The sequence below is a fragment of the Natator depressus genome, chromosome 5 (assembly GCF_965152275.1).
Source record: "Natator depressus isolate rNatDep1 chromosome 5, rNatDep2.hap1, whole genome shotgun sequence".
Classification (NCBI taxonomy): domain Eukaryota; kingdom Metazoa; phylum Chordata; order Testudines; family Cheloniidae; genus Natator; species Natator depressus.
In genome coordinates, this window is record NC_134238.1 from 81,053,650 (window position 1) to 81,069,775 (window position 16,126).

The 16,126-nt window shown below is 37.3% G+C and overlaps 1 protein-coding gene across 5 annotated transcripts in view; it reads left to right on the forward strand.

Moving 5' to 3' along the window:
* The window catches only part of CHSY3 (chondroitin sulfate synthase 3), a 279,018-nt gene that overhangs the window by 236,528 nt on the left and 26,364 nt on the right, over positions 1-16,126 (forward strand). Inside the window, exons 3-5 of one of the 5 annotated variants that reach the window (XR_012639586.1) lie at positions 5,656-5,980; positions 10,107-10,264; positions 13,773-13,852. Coding sequence is in view for 4 of the 5 variants with exons in the window: in XM_074953076.1 (XP_074809177.1) it covers positions 5,656-7,218 (1,563 nt within the window). In the remaining variant the exon portion in view is untranslated. Of the gene's footprint in view, positions 1-5,655; positions 8,648-10,106; positions 10,265-13,772; positions 13,864-16,126 lie in introns of those variants that run through there. The other 4 variants (XM_074953079.1, XM_074953077.1, XM_074953076.1 and 1 more) reach the window with 4 other exon arrangements.

Here is a 16,126-nt window from a genome sequence, read left to right on the forward strand (position 1 = left end):
TGTTTCCAACACTATAGGGAGGCACTGGTTTGTTTGTTTGTTTGTTTGTTTGTAATGAGCAGAAAACGGAACATGGAATGTCAAAAAAAACAGTGTCTTAATGGAGTAACAATATTTTATCGAACTTATCAGAGCCTTTGATTGACAGTGGTTAGTCTCACAATGGCTGGGCTGATGTCCATTCAAAGTCTTGACCAATATTAGAAAGGAAATGAAAAGATAATGTACCTAATGAATTTAAATCAAACTCACAAAAGCCAGGAAATTCAAAGAGCTAAGATCATTACTTAAAGTTCAGTTCTACTTTGAAAACTGATCCTGTAAAAATGGTATTGCAGAGTTTTGTTATATTTCACATATACCCAGTTTACAAATCTTTATTGGTAAGCAAGGATCAGAAACGTGTCATCCTTACTCATAATACTTCTTGAATAGTTCCACTGACAACGAAACTACTCATGGAATAATCTGGCCCACAATGATGATTTTTTTCCACTTTTGAGCCCTGCACGCTTAACAAGGGGTGAAACAATCAAGCTCTCTTCATCTTGGCCGTAACTTCATAAGATTCTGCAGTTGTAAGTTATCTAACAATTCTGTTGAAGATGTGTAATGCAGAATAGAATCCAGCTCTTTTTCCAGAGCTGGATTGACTCGGCAGTATATATTTTTACCACTAGAGTAAGGAAATGTTTCTCAATACCCAGTGAGGGCAGATCTGCTGTGTAAGAGAAAACCATTTTTACAGTCACTTTTAGCATGTCCACATCTGCAGTACAATGTATATTGTTTCTGGGTATATTGACATAACAGTATGTACATGGTACAAAAAAACCCATGATCAGTAATCCTTACAGTAATTGAAATAATAAACTCAATTCACACTTCAGTTTGGTTGGCAAAGACACCCGCAACATTGTAGTTCATAATGCAGATAAGCTATACACAAATGTAACACTAATAGTAAAGCCATTGTTTTTACAAGTGTAAAATCAATTTTACACTATGGATCAGACTATGGGAAGAAGCTATATATAGTGATAACATAAAGAGCCACAATTTTCTCAGTTCAAAAGATTGCTGTGACTAGAGGGGCTCTGAGGGCATTACACACTTTCAGTGTGAATTGGTTTTTTAAAGAGCTTGAATATACAAGGAATACAGGGAATTTTGAACATACAAGGAATACAGAGTTGGGCTTGTAGTAATCTGATCTTATGTGATCAGATCACTACAAGCCCATCTCTGTATTCCTTGTATATTCAAAATTCCCTTTGAAATCACTGGGAGTATTGGATGCTCAGGAATGCAGGATGAGACCCAGTCTTTAACTATCTGGGGGGAGGGGGAGGATAGGAATGAAAAAGTACCCCATTGTTCTAAGAAAGGCTGGTTGTTCCATAAGGCAGATAAAATGCTGTTGTTATAATAATATTATGGTACATTGTTTTTTAAAAAAAAAGTAGGGCTGTGGCAAGGATTAAGTTTCATTCCTGGACTTTTAACTGAAGGAAATAGTTTTATAAACAATGTTCAGAGAGAAATGGTCTTAATTTAAAAAGCACCATTTTCATTCAGTCTTTTAATACAAACTAGTTTGGTAATAAGAAAAGAGGGATGGTTTGGGCATTTGCATTATATGTAATAAGGACTTTCATTTGTTATTATATCAGTAAATCACAAAGATTAAAATGAGTTTGAAGATTTGCAATGCAAATTACCTTATGCTTACATAACTATTGTATCGAAGCATACAGGGAAATATTGTCTTCACTGTTATTCAGCTCACCATGTTTTTTTCTACTGCTTGTAGCTCAGAGTTCCTTAGAGCACTATCGGATTACCCACATCTCTTGCCAACTTCTAGTTTCAGCCGGCATGAAGAGATGCATTCAGAAATTCTTGCCAACTGTATTGCTAATTGTGCTGTAAGAATCATTCAAAAGGCAGCAATCTCTTCAGAAAAAATGAGTAAAGTCCTATGAAAAATTAACACATTGGACTTGCTCCTACAGAATTCAGTAGGATTCTCCTCATTCACTGACTTGAGTGGGATCAGGATCTGGACACACTGGGCCCAAACCTCAGATGGTATTATTTATTATAGCTCATTTACTTCATGTCACGAATCAGTGTCAATTGATCTAGTCCATTGTATACTAAGATGCCAGTGTTTCGATGAATCATAGAAATCTGGGGCTGGAAGGGACCTCAAGAAGTCATCTATTCCTTCCCACCATGCTGAGGTAGGAAAAAGTATACCTAGACCATCCCTGACCAGTGTTTGTCTAACCTGTTCTTAAAACCTCCAGTGACAGGGATTCCACAACCTCCCTAGATAACCTGTGTCAGGGCTTAAATATTCTTTTTCCTAATATCTAACCTAAATCTTCCTTGCTGCAAACTAAGCTGATAACTTCTTGTCCTACCCTCCGTGGACATGGAGAACAGTTGATCACCATCATCTTTATAATAAACTTTTACAGGTTTGAAGACTGTTATCATGTTGCCCCTCAGTTTATTCTCCTCTAGACTAAACAGGCCCAATTCTTTCAACCTTTCCTCATAGGTCATGTTTTATAAACCTCTTATCATTTTTGTTGCTCTCCTCTGGATTCTCTCCAATTTGTCCACATCATTCTTAAAGTGTGGAACCCAAAACTGGACACAGTACAGCTAAGGCCTCATCAGTGCCAAATAGAGGGGTACAAAGTACTGCCGATGTCTTATATACGACAATCCTGTTAATGCATCCCAGAATGACATTTGACTTGTTTGGAACTGCATCACACTGTTGACTAATATTCAATTTATGATCCATTATTGCCCCCAAATCCTTTTCTGCAGTATTGCTGCCTAGCCAGTTATTCCCCATTTTGTAGCTGTGCATTTGATTTTGCCTTCCTAAGTGCAGTGCTTTGCACATGTCTTTATTGAAATTCATCTTGTTGATTTCAGACCAATTCTCCAATTTATCAAGGTCATGATGTATTCTAATCCTGTTCTCCAAAGGACATGAGAGTTTGCTGCAATGCACTAATAACTTGTACAGATCTATCAATCCATAGCCCTGAGGACCCAGCTGGTACCTCTCCTCACCAGTCAAATGCTCCAGTCAGTAGGGGCAGAAGCAGCCAAAGCAGAACGTCTTCTGGGTATTCAGAGAACTTTCTATAGTTTTGATTGGATTGCCTCTGCCCTGTGCTGTTTGGCTGTTTGTTCCAACCCTTCTGCATTGCAGCTCTCTCCCCCTCCCTTTTCCTTACAGTCTCTTCACCTCAGCTTCACTACTCAACTGCCCGTCTTGCCCCTTTTCCCCTGCCATGTCTCCTCACTCCCTCATACCCTCCCTTTTCTTTGTATTAATGTATCCCCTCTTAAGTGTACCCACCCAAATAATAATAATGGAACTAACATGCTGTTTGCTGCCATGACATAGTTCACTCTGCTTGTGTGTTCTACCCCTCTCCCCATCCTACACATGTCTTCTCTGTTTAGACTGTAAGCTCTTTAGGGCAAGGACCATTTACTACTCTGCATTTCTACAGCACATAACACAATGGGTGCACACACTTGGTCGGCCCTTAGGCACTACCATAATAAACATTTTATATATTTTCAATAATAGCTACCTATTTTCAGGATTCTGAGCTTTTCAAGAATGCATGGAAAGATACAGAAAGGGTTGCTATACTAATTACAGCTGCCAGGGCTAGAAGCAGGTTTTGTAGTAGGTCCTTTACCACTACCATCACCTCCTGCTTTTCACAAAACATTTTTCTCCACAAATTTAGCAGGATAACAATGAAGGATGAGACTAAAAATTTAAGGAAAAATTTAAGGATGATTGCACCATCTAAGGCTTTGTCTACACTGCAACTGAAACCCTGTGGCTGGCTCGTGCCAGCTAACTCGCGCTTGTCAGGCTTGGGCTAAGGGGCTGTTTAATTGTGATGTAGACATATGGGCTCAGGCTGAAGCCCAGGCTCTCGGACCCTGCAAGGTGATCTCAAATACAGAGGTGACTAACAATAATTGTTTTATTTATACAAGCAAATTCATTTACAGAAGAAGAAAAAATAGCAATATGTTGAAATCATGTATGAAATTAATAACATCTTTTCTCAATATTATGATCTGTATTTTCTGCTGTAGGATCTTTTGCTAATCGGCCTATTACAGTTTAGCTTTCTTGGTTCTTAGCATAATAGGTTAATATTATCTATGAGTAGCAAAATATTTAAGGAGGATCCCCATTCTAGAGAGGTTTGTATAAAAGTGAATTAGTTAAACATTTTGAAGCTGGGATATTGTTTGTTCTGTTATCAGATGTCATCTTTGCTGATGTGTGCGGTGCATAGAAGACAGACTTCAATACAAACCTCAAGATCTAATTAGTGCTTCAGTTCACCAACAAGGCTCTGAACAGTATTTCCTATCTAATGAACACTTTCCCCTTTTCTATATAATGTAATTACAGACCAGGCTGTTTCCCATTAATCAAATAAATGGAAACAGCCTGTTTTTTCTTTTCTGTTATATTATTGGGAACATGCTTCTCATTAAAGTCAGTGTTTGTTATCTCAGCAAAGGACGGTGTGACTTAAATGTATTTAAGAAGGGTTAATAATATTTTACTTTTCTTTATTGCTTCCCATTTAAGAGAGTACTAACGCATTTTACAAACAGTAATGAACATTCAGAACAGTTTATGAGGCGGGGAAAAAGAGGAAGAGAAAGATGGAATGACATGCTCAAGAGTGGGTCAGTAGCATAGGCAGGTATATGACCAAGATTTTCTAACTCCTGGTCCTGTGCTTTAACCACTAGTTACAATTACAATTAGTAATCTGAGAAAAGTGGGATGTTCTTACCTCAGAAATCAATAGTGAGTTACAGTAAATAATACTAGCATGACCGGTATAGTTTGATTGGGCAGGCTGCTATTTGCATCACTGCCAGAGCTCTGTATCCCAGTGATTATAATGCGGTCACTTAATCATATTCTGTGGAACAAAAACTAACAAGTTTGTTAAACTGAGGTTAATTTGATTAATCAGTGTTAAGAAGCTCTATCCATTTGGTTGTTGCAATAGGAATTATTAGCTATTTGGAGCTGCTCAGGTGTACCTTGACGTAAATTCAAGTTTCTGTTGTTTAAAAAAAAAAAAAAAAAGGCCTCAGTCACTTTAGCCTCTGTAATAACTGTGCAATAAGGATCTGTACAAACGATGATTTATATATTGATAGAGGCTTATGAGAGAAATTGAATGCTTTGCAAAATTCAACCTCTACATCATCTGTGAGCCTAGTCCTGCCCCCACCGAAGTCAATACGAGTTTTGACATTCTACTAAGAATCCCTGACATGATTTGCTACTGTGTGCATGAACTTAAAAACATGATATCCAGTTTTCCAGGTAGAATAAGTAACAATAAGCACAAGATGTCAATTTATTTATGAGACATTATTTGCCCATTGTAGGCACTACTGGAATTTAAATAGATAATAAATCAAATGTGCATAATTAATATTCAGTATGAACTTTAAAACTGTGATGTGAAAAGTAAACCACAGTAAGTTAGCAGGTATTCATTGGCTTGCATTTTTTAACATTTTTCCTACCTAACTGCATTTATTTTCTTCCCTCTCCAGATGCAGCAATTGTTCCATGAAAATTATGAACACAATCGGAAGGGTTACATCCAAGATCTTCACAACAGTAAAATACACACAGCTATAACACTTCATCCTAATAAAAGGCCAGCCTACCAATATAGACTCCACAATTACATACTGAGCCGCAAAATTTCAGAACTACGCTATCGCACCATCCAGCTCCATAGAGAAAGTGCCCTAATGAGTAAGCTCAGTAACAGTGAAATAAATAAGGAAGATCAGCAGCTGGGAATGATGCCATCTTTCAATCGCTTCCAGCCCCGTGAAAGGAATGAAGTCATTGAATGGGAATTCCTGACAGGTAAGCTCCTTTATTCTGTAGCTGAGAATCAACCACCCAGACAAAGCATTAATAGCATTCTGCGGGCAGCATTGGATGACACAGTGATGCAAGTAATGGAAATGATAAATGAGAACTCTAAATCTAGAGGAAGGCTTATTGATTTCAAGGAAATACAATATGGCTACCGTAGGGTTGATCCTATGCATGGAGTGGAGTACATCCTGGATTTACTGCTTTTGTACAAAAGACACAAAGGAAGAAAACTTACAGTTCCAGTGAGACGTCATGCTTACCTTCAGCAATTGTTTAGCAAGCCTTTTTTCAAAGAGGCAGAGGAACTGGATGTAAGAAGCTTTGTGGAGAATATTAACAGTGATATTCAGTCTTTCTCTTTTCTTTCAAATTCTTTAAAGATTTTTTCATCATTCCAAGACACCAAAGAAATAGGAGGACATAGTGACAAGAAAATACATATTCTTGTCCCTCTCACAGGAAGATATGACATTTTCTTAAGATTTATGGAGAATTTTGAAAAGACTTGTGTTATTCCCAGGCAGAATGTAAAGCTGGCAGTAATTCTGTTCAGTTCTGATTCTGGCCAAGATTCCAGCAAACACAGAGAGTTAATTAAAGAATATCATAATAAGTATCCGAAGGCAGATATGACCCTAATTCCTATGACAGGAGAGTTTTCCAGAGGTTTAGGTCTTGAAATGGCCTCATCTCAATTTGACAATGACACTTTGCTGCTATTCTGTGATGTTGACCTGATATTCACACCAGACTTTCTCCAACGATGTAGAGATAATACTATTCAAGGACAGCAGGTTTATTATCCCATTATCTTTAGTCAATATGATCCAAAAGTAATATATGGAGGCAGCCCTCCGGGCGACAGTAACTTTGTTTTCACAAAGAAAACTGGATTTTGGCGAGACTATGGATTTGGAATCACTTGTATTTACAAAAGTGATCTACTGAGTGCTGGTGGATTTGATACCTCAATTCAAGGCTGGGGACTTGAGGATGTAGATCTCTTTACTAAAGTAATAGCTTCTGGGCTGACGGCTTTTAGAAGTCAAGAAGTTGGAGTTGTACACGTTTTTCATCCAGTTCAGTGTGACCCAAATTTAGACCCTAAACAATACAAAATGTGCTTGGGGTCCAAAGCAAGTACATTTGCTTCTACCATGCAGCTGGCTGAACTCTGGCTAGAAAAACATTTAGGTGTCAGGTACAATCGAACTCTCTCCTGACATTCCAGCTCATTCTGCCTTTTGGGGGGGAGTTTATATTGTTGTTGTTTTTATTTTACTGTCATATTCTTAAACTCCTCTTTGTCTTCCAAAGGGTGTATGTTGACCTCAAAAAAGATGAGACGGCTGTACACTATTTCCAATTCCTACTGAACTGATTAGATGTGTTACTTTCCTATGCCCTCTATTCAAAATTGACCGAACTCAAGGATATCAAATGATCTCACGGAGCACATCCATCATGAGACACTGCATCAAACGAATGTTCTCTTTGGGCTTTAGGATGCAATATCAGTTTTTGTTGTGTTTGTCAAACTTAATGTGATACATATATTTACTGGTGAAGGTACCACAAAAGTGCTTTATGCTTCCTCTGGGGAAGGAACTCTGTAACATAAACTTGAGTTTTATAATTTATACAAGGACTTATATATATATAAACACTACTTTTCTTCATCTTAAGAATTTTTAAAGTAAATTAATAACTATGATTGTACCTTTATTTTTAAAAAAAAGAAAAACTGAGGAGTGTCTTTCCAAATGCAACTGGTACTGGCTACCGAGGTCCTTAAAAGTCTTATTGTAATAATGCGCTCCTCATTATTGTCTGCTCTGTGCGAATGAACTTTATTTTCTCAAGGGAATGTGATTTAATCAAATACTCATGTACATTTTAGAAGCTTTGTGAAAAAATGTCCTTCATTTGCTGGCAAGAAGAAACTATGACAGAACATGATTATTTATAATAAAGTGTAGACATACAGTATTCTTTTTCAAAACATAGAATAAGTTGCTGTGTCTCTTTTCAAAATGAGTCTCTAATATATACATGATTTTCTTTTACATTCCTTTAATAAAGCTGCACTTGATACAAAGGGTGACAAAAGGTTATTAAAATTGCCTTTTTTTACATTTGTGCATTAATATTGGTATTCAGAAACCAACCATTGTAAAATTTCAAAAATTGTAAAAAAAAAAAAAATTATTTAAGTATGAACATTTCTACTGCTGGTCAAAGTTCCTTGCCAGTATATTTATACTAGTGGAGGTTATAGGACTGTGTTAAGATTTATCTTTCTGGACAGCCTGAAATTGTCATATTATGGATCTGTGGAATACTTAAAATGAAACCAATATAAGAAACAATAAATATAAAGTCAATTTTTATACTTAAGTTTTTTGTATAGGGAAAATATGTAATCATTTTAAACATACATGTTTTCTCTTCGGGTGGCGTTTTCTTGCACAGGTTTTCTTTTTTCCTTTTTGTTTTTGACACACATTTAGAATATTTTGCTCAGAGTCTTTGGTAACAACTCACAAAGTATACGCAAGAAACCATCAGATTTTAGCCAAGCTTGAGTTAATATGTTGGATGGATGTAATAACTAATGCAGTTGACTTCAGACTATATTGCAAGAAGAGCTGGGCAAATGATACAAATAAAAATTCCTCAAGTATTTGTTCATATGTTTCTGCAAACTTGTTTTGACTATGTTCATCCCCTTTTGCATTCTCTTTCCAAGTGACTAATATTTATTGTACAGACATACAGGGAAATTTCCTAGAGGCCTGAAGACCTGTTGGCCACCCAAGACTCCTACAACAGTGACAGATTAAGTACAGATCCCTCCTGGATGGCAGAAGACTCAATAGAATTCAAATCTAGAAATTAATCCTTGCAAGGAGAAGGCATCACCAGTGGAGAAGAGTGGGGACAGAGGATTTGGGCCCAGGATTGGCCACAGTTGCCCTCTGATGTCTCTTGTGTTTCAATTTAATGTACTGTCATGGTAGGAGGCATGATCTTTGAGACACCCCAGAATTCATAGTACAGTAGTATGTTTAATTCAAAGTTCAAACACAAGAAGTAGCAATAGGCAAAGGGCAACACATACAGCAGCCCAGGCACTGAGACAGGTGAGCTCATTTTAAAAAAATCACAACATGAAGTGATGGCAGTGGTACTTCCAACCCCCTTTATTTCAAGTGAGAAAAGACTATTACCATCACCCTTCATCTTTGTGAAGAAGGAGGTGGTGCTGGTGGAGGTGGATAGATAGAGCATGAGTTACAATTGCCCAGACCACCTTGGGGGCTCCTCTTCTCTCCTTTTCCTGCAGGCCAGTCCAATGCTGCTGATACAAATGTTTGGGGAAAGTAAATTTCATAGTTACATGTGAAAATATTTATGGAACCCAAAATTTAAATTTGCATGAGTATTTATGCCTAGAGTGCTTGCACTCTTGCTCAATGAGGGAACCTAGAACAGGCAACATGATTAATCTAACCAAACACAACTAACCAAGACAGCTCAAATAGCAGATATCAGAAAATGAATACTCACTGGTAAAAAAACAAATATCCCCAGGGCTTCCCAAAGTTAACAAAACAAATAAACAAAAGAGGTTGTATGAGAAATATATGCAAGTTTAGTTGTAGCAGTTAGGGTGCTGAAATCAATATTTACTACTATTGAATAACAGAAAAAACTTCTTTTACTTTAAGTAAAACCAAAAGTTAAATAACAATCTATTCATATTCTTTTATTCCTTCCTAATTTTCTGCTTTTTTTCATTTTACTCCATCTGCATTTATTCACTTGACTAATGATCTAGGTTCCCATGCTTCACCCTCACTTTCCCACTTCACTTTTTCTTTGGTTCTTCCCCTTTCAGTAGATGTTGCCACAGCTTTTGAAAGTTTTTGAAACTGTGTGATATTTCCAGTATGGTTTTATGATGTCACTGCTATATAAAAATACTGAGCTAGAGCACTTTGCTGAATGAGTTTCCAGCTCTCTTACAAACAGTTTCCATTTGCTTGTCACTTTAGTTTAAAAGTATCCTCCATGTTATTACTTCATCCCTTCCTCTCTTCTCCTTCAGCTTGGAATCCAACCAAGATGAGAAGTCCTTAAACCTAGGAAAATGAATAATGTTTGAGGATTTCCTTGGTTCCCATTTTGGCAGTAAAATGGCATAGCTGGCATTCCAGAACTGGATTTATCATCTCTAAGTCTAAATCTAGAAGTCTAGATACTAAGGTGTGTAACTAGATGATAAATGAGGATATTGATAATATAGGCATCATGGAAAGTTGGTGGACTGAAGATAATCAATGGGATGCAGTAATACCAGGTACAAAACAGATAGGAATGACCAAGTAGATTGTGCTGGTTGGGGAGTGTCACTATATGTGAAAGAAAGTACAGAGTCAAATAAAGGAAAAATCTTAAAAGAATCAAACTGTACCATAGAACCTCTATTGATAGAAATTTCATACTTGAACAATAAAAATATAATAGTAAAAATGTTATAACCTGACCAGGATGGTGACAGTTACTCTGAAATGCTCAGGGAGATTAGAGAGGCTAGAAAGGCAGAAAAGATCGTAATAATTGGAGATTTCATGTATCCTCATATTGACTGGGTATATGTCACCTCAGCAAGGGTTGCAGAGCTAAAATTTACAGCTACATTAAATGACTGCTTCTTGGAGCATCTTGTCCTGGAACGCACAAAGGGAGAGGCAATTCTTGATTTAGTCCTAAGTGCAGCACAGGACCTCATCCAAGAGGAATAGTTCTAAGTGGAGCACAGGACCTGGTCCAAGCTGAACCACTCAGTAATAGCAATCGTAATGTAAATGAATTTACCATCCTCGTAGGGGGAAAATGCAAAAGAAAGCCACCACAGTGGCATTTAACTTTGAAAGAAAAATAAGGAAGCTAGTTAAACCAAAATTAAAAGGAACAGTCACGAGGGTGAAATGCCTGCAAACTGCATGGAGACTATTTACTGACACCTTAACAGAGGCTCAAAGTAAATGTATTCCCCCTAATAAAACAAAAACAAAGATGATCACAAAATACTCCACTATGGCTAAATAGGAGAGTAAATGGGATGGTTAGAGGCAAAAAGTCATCCTTTAAAAATTGGAAGTCAAATCCTAGTGATAAAAATAGAAAGGAGCATCAACTCTGTCAGGTCAATTGTAGAAGTATAAGGCAGGTCCAAAAATAGTTTGAAGAGCAACTAGCTAAGGACACAAAAACTAATAGCAAAAAAATGTTTAAGTACATCAGAAGCAGGAAGCCTGCCAAACAATCAGTGGGACCGACTTCTGTACCAGGCAGATTGGTGGAAACTATAGAATAAGACAAAATTATCAGACACATAGATGAACAACATTTTGGAGAGGAGTCAACACAGCCTTTGTAAAGGGAAATCATGCTTCACCAATCTACTAGAATTCTTTAATGGTGTCAAAATATGTAGACAAGGGTGATCCAGTTGATACACTGCACTTGGCCTTCCAGAAAGCCCTTGACAAACTCTCTCACCAAAGCACTTAAGCAAAGTAAGCAGTCATGGGATAAGAGGGAAGGTCTATTCATGGATCAGTAATTGGTTAAAGATAGAAACAAAGAGTAGAAATAAATGGTCAGTTTTCACAATGGAGAACGGTAAATATTGGGGTCCCCCACAGATCTGTACTGGGACTAGTGCTATTCAACATATTCAAAACTGATCTGGAAAAAGGCATGAACAGTGAGATGGCAAAATTTTCACAATACAAAATTACTCAAGATAATTAAGTCCAAAGCTGACAGCAAAGAGATTTTACTAGACTGGGTGACAAAATGGCAGATGAAATTCAATGTCGATGAATGCAAAGTAATGCATATTGAAAAACATAATCCTAACTATACAAACAAAATTATGGAGTCTAAGTTAGCTGTTACCACTCAAGAAAAAGATCTTCTTGTCATCATGGATAGTTCTCTGAAAACATCCTCTTGATATGCAGTGGCAGTCAAAAAAGCTAACAGAATGTTAGGAACCATTAGGAAAGGGATAAATTATAAAACAGAAAATATCACAATGCCACTATATAAATCCATGGTATGCCCACACCTTAAAATACTGTGCAGTTCTGGTCTCCCAATCTCAGAAAAAATCTACAGAAGAAGTTCTGAGTTATGTACACCAAAGTTACAAACCGACCAGTGAACCACAACCCTCATTTGGAACCTGAAGTACACAATCAGGCAGCAGGAGAAATAAACAAAAAAAAAGGGGAAATACAGTACAGTAATGTGTTAAACATAAACTACAAAAAAATAAAAGGAAAGTTTTTAAAAAACATTTTTGACAAGGTAAAGGAACTTTCTGTGCTTGTTTCATTTAGATTAAGAGAGTTAAAAGCAGTATTTTTCTTCTGCATAGTAGGGATTCAAAGCTGTATTAAGTCAGTGATCAGTTGCAAACTTTTGAAAGAACAACCATAACATTTTTTCAGAGTTATGAGCATTTCAGAGTTATGGACTCCTGAGGTGTTCGTAACTCTGAGGTTCTACTATATTAGAATTCAAAAAAGTACAGAGAAGGGAAACAAAAGTGATTCGGGGTATGGAACAGCTTCCATATGAGGAGAGATTAAAAAGAGTGGGACTTTTCATCTTAGAAAAGAGACTACTAACAGGGATATAATAGAAGGCTATAAAACCATGAATGGTATGGAGAAGGTAGATAGGGAAGTGTTATTTCCCTTTAACATAACACAAAAACTAGGGATCACCTGACAAAATTAATAGCCAGCCAGTTTAAAACAAATAAAAGAAAGTATTTCTCCACAAAACATGATGTCAACCCGTGGAACTCTTTGCCAAGGGATATTGTGAAGGCCAAAAGTATAACTGTGTTAAAAAAAAGAATTAGATCTATTCATGGAGGATAGATCCATCAATGCGTATTAGCCAACATGGTCAGGGATGTAGTTCCAGGCTCCTGATGTTCCTAAACTTCCTGTTTTAGTCATTCCCCCTGAAACATCTGGCACTGGCCACTGTCAGAGACAGGATACTGGGCTAGATAGACCATTGGTCTGAGTCAGTATGGCTCTTCTTATGTTGTTATCTCTGTGGTATGTTAATAAAATGATCATTGATCATTAAAAATGTCACAGAGCACGTACATGGCCAAGATTATACAAATTATATGTGTATATGGCGATACAATCATTTGTGTAGGTACTTAATTACCTAATTTTCACGCTCTCTCTCTCTCTCTCTCTCTATATATATATATATATATATACAGTATATATAGGTAACAACATAAATTAAAGTGTTTGGCCAGCTTTAATCAAAAGCTTAAATAAACAGGTGGCATCTGTACTGCATTGGAAAGCTTGCCAGGTTTTGGTTCTTTTGCAATGCCAATGGAAGTAGGTTCCAGAGATGAGGGCCCTCCATTGCAAACACCCTTCCTTCATCTCCAGAAACCAGCAGTGAGAACAACCTTGGGAGAATCACTGGACTACTTAGGATCTGGTCCGACTTATATTGCTGGCCATACTCCATGGTTTTTCTTTGGTGTGAAATACTTTGTTAGGGTGGGATCACCAGTTCTTCATGAGCTCGGGACTGATCTTACTCATGTTTTTTAGGAAATATAATTTGTATTTCGCAAACCACAATGTACATTGTAAACTATTGCACTTGGGGATATCACTCTGCTAATGTCAATGGCTTTGTTTATTTTGCACAGGACCTTCACAGAGGGAAACACAAAAGGAAATTAGAACAAAACCTACAAAAAAGTGAACAAAATAATTGATATAAACAAAATATGGCTGGCGTATGGGATGGCACAAAGTTTTTATTGCCAGTTATTTGGGAAGACTGCTATGATTTATTCGTGACTCCACTGAGACCAAACTCATGGCAACAGAAATTTCATACGGTAACATCCCACACCATCACAAATGGTATATTTTTCACATGTTCATTCATATGCTGCCTATATACCTAGAAAAAAGGTGAACTAACTGGAATGTTTTGAAAACCGTCATAGGTAGACTTTGACAGATATCTCTAGGGAGAGGGCTCCCATAGGATTATGGCTCAGAATCAAGAAGACCTTGCTCAGTTCACATGGAACCTCAAAATGGAGAGCAAGAACAATACTACCAACCTCAGCTGCCTTGGACAGATATAAAAGGCGAAACCTGAATAAATACATATTCTTCTATTTTATAAGATGGAGAAATCTAATGGCTTTGTAGTACTAATGTTAATGTTTCTGCCATTCAATATGGCCACCAGGACTATATTCAAAATAGAAAGTTACCACCATTATGATCAGTAAGAAAGGGATATGATATTATAGTAAAATGGGCAATTAAGATTGGCATCAGTCTTGTTAATTCAAGGGTGGGGGTTTTGTAGCTTTTTAATGATAGTGTAAAGTGAACTAATGATGTGCGGTAAGAGCATAGGAGGAAAGTAGCAGAAAGCTGTCTGAAATAAATTGGTTTTAGGAGGGATTTCCAGGAACAGCATGAGGTTGCCTACAGAAGAAGGAAGGCTATTATGTGCATATAGCATACAGAATTCCTTCCTTTATGAGCCAATGTTTAAAAAGTTAGGTATGCATACATATTTGCATGTGCTTAAGCTATGCATGCAAATACTCTGTATTTGTATGGGCCCATGTCAAGTCCCCTCTGGGTACTGTTGTGTGCAATTATGTGTCTAACTTAGAAAATCAGCTCCTTACTGATTAGCTCAGAATGTGGAGGAAGGAATGATGGAAAACTATTTTGACTGCAGCTCTTTGGATGTCATGAAGAAAGTGGAGGCTGGAGGGCAGGTGGTTGTGGTAATCAATGTGGTAGATAACTGGGGCATGGAGTAGTGTCAGCAAGGATGTAGAGAATGTAAGGGGCCAGAAGAAGTGAAGCAGAGAAGATTAATTATGGAAATACTGCAGAGTAAGAAATAGAAGAAATGGGCAAGGGTCTGAATCCGAGGGAAGAAAAAGTAGGGCTGAGGAAGAGGAGCCCATGTTGTGAACCTGAGTGATGGGAAGGATGATGATGACAGCTGATGGTGATGACATTGTTCAGAAGAGAATTGAATGTGTAAGAGCCCAACTTTAAAGTATAACTTAGTTTCACTCTTTTTTCTCCAAACTTTTTACCCTGTCTTTCAGTGTTATTGCTTCCCATTCAAAGGTTCAATTATGGTATAAATCATGGAACTATTGGGAACAATATCAAAATTCTAGACCTCGCTCCTCTGCGTTACTGGTCTGGTCTAAGCAGTGAACTGTAATTCATATGAAGGAAAGTGAAAGTTTAATAGACAATTATGACTTTATGCATCCTGGTTTTTTTTAATGGGATATTTTATTTGTTGATATTGAACTAGGCATGACATCTTTGACCGTGTGTTCCATTGGTGCCCAGGGTTTTATAATTTGTAGAGTTAGGTGGCTACTCGATGTGTGAAATTGTTTTAACAAAGAATCTTCTGAGAATGGCTGTGTATCTCTGCAGTAACTTAGCAAGCATAGCTATGTGGTTGAAATGAAGTTTGCTTGCCAGTGTTTTCTTACTCAGTAGATTGATTCAGTTACTTTGCTTGATGAGAAATCCAGCGTACATATGAATTATTACTGTGAATATTTTCCATTATTAAAATTGAGCCTTTTTAATGTAATTGGTACCAAATGGAAGAGACACAGCACAACAATGAGATGTACAACACCTGTGCCTGTAGGTCAAGGGATTCATGAAAATATAGTTGTCTTTAATGAGATAAGTTTCAGAGTAGCAGCCGTGTTAGTCTGCATCCGCAAAAAGAAAAGGAGTACTTGTGGCACCTTAGACACTAACCAATTTATTTGAGCATAAGCTTTCATGAGCTGAAGTGAGCTGTAGCTCACGAAAGCTTATGCTCAAATAAATTTGTTAGTCTCTAAGGTGCCACAAGTACTCCTTTTCTTTTTGCGGATACAGGCTAACACTGCTGCTACTCTGAAACCTGTCATTAATCTCTAAGTAGACTCAATGCCACTACATGGAACAGAGCACCACACCCAGGAGGTGTGCGGATTAC